Source organism: Oncorhynchus clarkii, chromosome 12, assembly GCF_045791955.1.
Source record: "Oncorhynchus clarkii lewisi isolate Uvic-CL-2024 chromosome 12, UVic_Ocla_1.0, whole genome shotgun sequence".
Lineage (NCBI taxonomy): Eukaryota > Metazoa > Chordata > Actinopteri > Salmoniformes > Salmonidae > Oncorhynchus > Oncorhynchus clarkii.
This window is the reverse complement of record NC_092158.1, coordinates 16,204,519-16,210,684: the sequence shown is the minus strand read 5'-3', so window position 1 is coordinate 16,210,684 and position 6,166 is coordinate 16,204,519. Positions and strand designations below refer to the sequence as shown.

Here is a 6,166-nt window from a genome sequence, read left to right as displayed (position 1 = left end):
TTGGGGTCCAGCAGCAAAGTTTCCTACAGTACAGAAGTTCTTACAGTAAACACACCTGACAATACAGTAACATAATAACCCAGTCTGCGTCACAAATGACACTCTATCCCCAGTGTAATACTTTTGACCAGGGTCCATAAGGGTCTGTTTAAAAGTAGTGCACGATGCAGGGTGCCATTTCAGATGCAAACTTTGTGTCCTCATGGGAGCTCAACATGTATGAGTGAAACACTATGTTTTAATACTGCATATTGTATAATAATAACGCAAGTCAAATCAATTTGGAGGCATAGTAAAACATGATTGATCTAAGACCTCACTGTGCAGTGATCGATACACAATCCGGTCTCATCCGGATTACAACAATTGAGTACAATTGTAAAGTATATCTCGCCCACTCAGGAGTACTGTGGGCCCAGATCTGTGTGTGCTGTATAGCCTATGGTCGTTGTGGAGTTGGTTATACAGAACAAATATATCTGGGACCAGGCTTACTCAAAAGTGCCTTAAAGCTTAAATGCTCTCTAAAATGAAGACACTGTACAGGATTATTGGTGTCGGTGTGGTCAAAAGACAGAGCAGAGTACACTGGCACAAACACTTTGAAAAGTGTCCTTTCTGTCCTCTTAAAGGGGTTTCCATGCATTATCTAACACATACTGTACATACACAGAGCAGTACTCCAAGGTGGGGTTGGTTACTGGTGTAGAGCACAACCAGTGTACTCTACACAGCCATCGCTGTTGTACTTCACAAGTTCATGTTTCTTTCTTTCCAGAAATCAGGCTTTTCTTTACATGTTTTCTGTTGGTGAGAGATTGTGGCATTGTTTCTGCGGTGGTGGTTGCGTTTCTGTCAGGTCACGTCTCGACCTTGGTTCGGGGAGTATGGACCGTCTTCACCACCTTGGCGTTGCTCCTCACGTCATGCTCTATGATCTCTGACAGCAGCGTGTCTTTAGAGCCTTGCTTCTTCTGGAGAACAATACATTGTTTGAATATCAATGCAGGGAGATTAATTCACCAGAGTTTGTGGTAATAAAAGCTGGTATTGTATTTAATACGTGTAGCACTGCCATTCAAATGAAATAATCACCCTACTAGGCGCTCGCAAAGTATCACTTTTATTAATCGTGAACATTTCTGCCTCACAGCCTTTGTCACAGCTTGTACGTGTGGCATTGACCAATAAGCGGAAGGAAAAAGGTTTGTGACTGACCTGAGAGGGGGTGGAGCTGGAACCTGGGATGTCTGCTGTGCGTGTCACAGGTAAGGGGGGAACCAGGTCTGTCCGGGTGCTGGGGAGAGGGTAGAGATGTGTTAGATGTTGGAAGACAAACGCAGGGTTACACTTTAATCATACTATACTATTTATGAAGCACACAGTCGCTTCCATTATCATGTCTCAAGGTGCTGAACAATACAGGAACGAACCATCAGCATCAAGCAACCGTACAATAACTAGACTAGAGCCGGGATTGAATTTGACAGACGTTGCAGCGCCCTTGGCATTTAAAGGTAATATGCGATTGGGCAGACATTTGCTGAGTTTACCGTGAATGTGATCTCTGCGAACGTCAGGATCACTGCCTTTACACATCTACAACACGCCTCAGATTGTATTCCATTTAAATGTGACATTTCGTGTGAGACTCTTGAAGAGTGAAAAACCATAAAATCTGGCCTGAAACCAGTTTAGACTCACTTGACCTCAGAGAGCACGGACCTCTCCCCTTCGGAACACTGGGAGCGTCGGTACTGATGGAAACTCCGGGGGGAATGAGAGTGCCGGATTTTGATTGGGTCTCCTTGGGTTCTGGAAAGAATGATGAACATAGAATCCTTCACTTTATCTCATGTGTAGGAGAGTAGGCTTACCTCTCATTTAGCCCAGTGGGATATCAGCCCACGCCATACTGAATTCATCAGCTTCTATCTCAGAGGCGGTGAGATAGAATTAAATAGAGCATAATGTATCTCTACAGGGAGCAGTATGAAAAGGCCAGACTCAATCATTAAAGATGTGAGGGAAACACTTCAGTCTGGTGGGGAATCGGTTATCTTCTTATCCAAGTCCAGATCAACAGACCCTATGTGCTGACTGAGCATGCTCCATTCATTATAGACCTGTCTGATTATCATATAGACCTGTACGATTATCATATTGACCTGTCTGATTGTCATAATATCATACCTGTCTGATTATCATATTATCATACCTGCCTGGTTATCATATAATCATACCAACAGTTGAAGTCAGTAGTTTACATACACATAAAACCTCTTTTTTCAACCACTCCACAAATTTCTTGTTAACAAACTATAGTTTTGGCAAGTCCTTTAGGACATCTACTTTGTGCATGACACAAGTAATTTTTCCAACAATTGTTTACAGACAGATTACTTCACTTATAATTCACTGTATCACAATTCCAGTGGGTCAGAAGTTTACATACACTAAGTTGACTGTGCCTTTAAACAGCTTGGAAAATTCCAGAAAATTATGTCATGGCTTTAGATGCTTCTGATAGGCTAATTTACATAATTTGAGTCAATTGGAGGTGTACCTGTGAATGTATTTCAAGGCCTACCTTCAAACTCAGTGCCTCTTTGCTTGACATCATGGGAAAATCTAAAGAAATCAGCCAAGACTTAAGAAAAACATTTGTAGACCTCCACAAGTCTGCTTCATCCTTGGGAGCAATTTCCAAACGCCTGAAGGTACCTAGTTCATCTGTACAATCAATAATACCAAAGTATAAACACCATGGGACCACGCAGCCGTCATATCGCTCAGGAAGGAGACGCGTTCTGTCTCTTAGAGATGAACGTACTTTGGTGCGAAAAGTGCAAATCAATCCCAGAACAACAGCAAAGGACCTTGTGAAGATGCTGGAGGAAACAGATACAAAAGTATCTATATCCACAGTAAAACTAGTCCTATATTGACATAACCCGAAAGGCCGCTCAGCAAGGAAGAAGCCACTGCTCCAAAACCACCATAAAAAAGCCAGACTATGGTTTGCAACTGCACATGGGGACAAAGATCATACTTTTTGGAGAAATGTCCTCTGCTCTGATGAAACAAAAATACAACTGTTTGGCCCTAATGACCATTGTCATGTTTGGAGAAAAAAGGGGGAGGCTTGCAAGCTGAAGAACACCATCCCAACCGTGAAGCACAGGGGTGGCAGCATCATGTTGTGGGGGTGGTTTTCATGAGGATGGAAAATTATGTGGATATATTGAAGCAACATCTCAAGACATCAGTCAGGAAGTTAAAGCTTGGTAGCATATGGGTCTTCCAAATGTCATGTTTGACCAATGACACCAAGCATACTTCCAAAGTTGTGGCAAAATGGCTTTAGGACAACAAAGTCAAGGTATTGGAGTGACCATCAAAGCCCTTACCTCAATCCTATGGAAAATCTGTGTGCAGAACTGAAAAAGCACATGCGAGTAAGGACGCCTACAAACCTGACTCAGTTACACCAGCTCTGTCAGGAGGAATGGGCCAAAATTCACTCAACTTATTGTGGGAAGCTTGTGGAAGGCTACCCGAAAAGTTTGACCCAAGTTAAACAATTTAAAGGCAATGCTACCAAATACTAATTGAGTGTATGTAAACTTCTGACCCACTGGGAATGTGATGAAAGAAATAAAAGCTGAAATAAATAATTCTCTCTACTATTATTGTGACATTTCACATTCTTAAAATAAAGTGGTGATCCTAAATGACCTAAGACAGGGACTTTTTACTAGGATTAAATGTCAGCAATTGTGAAAAACTGAGTTTAAATGTATTTGGCTAAGGTGTATGGAAACTTCCGACTTCAACTGTATCTGATTATCACATTATCATACCTGTCTTATTGTCTTATTATCATATAATCATTGTCTGATTGTCATATAGACCTGTCTGATTACCATATTGACCTGTCTGATTACCATTTTATATATATATATATATATATATATATATCTGTCTGATTATTATATAGTCCTGTTTGATTATCATATCGTAACTGTCTGACTATCATATTGACCTGTCTGATTGTCATATAGTCCTGTCTGATTATCATATTATCATAACTGTCATATTATCATATTGACCAGTGTGATTATCATATAGACCTGTCTAATTAGCATATAGACCTGTCTGAGTAGCATATAGACCTGTCTGATTAGCATATTGACCTGTCTGATTATCATATAGACCTGTCTGATTATCATATAGACCTGTCTGATAATCATATATACCTGTCTGATTATCATATTATCATATCTGTCTGATTATGGGGCCTGCGGTTCAATCCCAGGCTGTGTTGCAGCCGACCGGGAGACCCATGAGGCAGTGCACAATTGGCCCAGCGTTGTCCGGGTTAGGGAAGGGTTTGGTCGGCCGGGATGTCCTTGTCCCATCGCGTTCTAGCAACTCTTTGTGGCGGGCCGGCGCATGCACACTGACTTTGGTCGCCAGCTGTACGGTGTTTCCTTCGACACATTGGTGCGGTTGGCTTCCGGGTTATGCAAGCAGTGCGGCTTTGTGGGGTCATGTTTCGGAGGATGCATGGCTCTCAACCTTCGCCTATCCTGAGTCCGTGCGGGAGTTGCAGCAATGGCACAAGACTGTAACTACCAATTGGATATCCCAGAATTGCGGCGAAAAAGGGGTAAAAATGCATACTATCATAACCGTCTGATTATCATATTGACTTGTTATATATACCTGTCTGATTATCATATTATCATACTGTCTGATTATCATATATACCTGTCTGATTATCATATTATCATACTGTCTGATTATCATATTGACTTGTTATATATATATACCTGTCTGATTATCATATTATCATACTGTCTGATTATAATATATACCTGTTTGATTATCATATTATCATACTGTCTGATTATAATATACCTGTCTGATTATCATATAGACCAGTCTGATTATCATATAGACCAGTCTGATTATCATATAGACCAGTCTGATTATCATATTGAATTGTTATATATACCTGTCTGATTATCATATTATCATACTGTCTGATTATAATATACCCGTCTGATTATCATATACCTGTCTGATTATCATATTATCATACTGTCTGATTATCATATTGACTTGTTATATATACCTGTCTGATTATCATATTAGCATACTGTCTGATTATAATATACCTGTCTGATTATCATATATACCTGTCTGATTATCATATTATCATACTGTCTGATTATAATATACCTGTCTGATTATCATATAGACCAGTCTGATTATCATATAGACCAGTCTAATTATCATATAGATCTGTCTGATTATCATATAGACCAGTCTAATTATCATATAGATCTGTCTGATTATCATATAGACCTGTCTGATTATGATATTATCTTAACTGTCAGATTATCATATTGACCTGTCTGATTATCATATTGACCTGTCTGATTATCATATCGACAAGTTTTCATCTTAAAAAATGTACAGACTATCTAATCTAATGAGGAAGGGAGTAGCAGTCACTCACTCCACTTTCTTGTAGGGGATCTCCTTCAGCTGATCCTCTGTTAGATCAGGAGCAGGGTCCACCAGCTCCTTCCTGTAGGAACACAACCACCAGGGTATGTTACCATTCATGTTACCATTCACTGGAGAAAAGGCTGTGCGCACTTTTTCAAAAACATCTGAAGGCTGTGTTAGTGCATACTGTTCAATAGTATATTCTCTTTATGAATAGTTATCAACTATTAGTCATGGTTAGTCAAGTCATTATAGTGCTACACGTTTAACTTTTCATAACACAGGAAAAAAGGCCTATTGGTCATACTTTATTTGGATAGTCCATCTGTAGGTCACACTATCAACTACCTATCTGTTGATAAGCAACTGCTTGCTAGGGTTAGGGTAAAGTTTAGAATAAGGTTTAGTTAGGGTAATGGTTAGGGCTAGGTTAAGGGTTAAGTTTAAGGTTAGGATTAACCATATTACATCTACATAAAATACCTGGAAGTCTGGAACAGTCCAACCATGGAGCAGGTTGAGAACTTCAAGTTCCTCGGTGTCCACAACACTAAGGATTTAAAATGGTCCACAGACACATGCACAGTCCTGAAGAAGGCCCGACAGCGCCTCTTCCCCCTCAGGAGGTTGAAAAGGTTTGGCATGT

The 6,166-nt window shown here is 40.1% G+C and overlaps 1 protein-coding gene across 1 annotated transcript in view; it reads right to left on the bottom strand.

Moving 5' to 3' along the window:
• Nucleotides 1-800: 800 nt before the first annotated feature.
• Nucleotides 801-6,166, bottom strand: part of LOC139422777 (band 4.1-like protein 4) — a 92,023-nt gene continuing 86,657 nt past the window's right edge. The window contains exons 21-24 of the mRNA XM_071174114.1: nt 5,528-5,599; nt 1,705-1,815; nt 1,219-1,297; nt 801-974 (exon numbers count right to left, since the gene is read on the bottom strand). Coding sequence (XP_071030215.1) covers nt 861-974; nt 1,219-1,297; nt 1,705-1,815; nt 5,528-5,599 — 376 coding nt within the window. The 3' untranslated portion in view covers nt 801-860. The remainder of the gene's footprint in view (nt 975-1,218; nt 1,298-1,704; nt 1,816-5,527; nt 5,600-6,166) is intronic.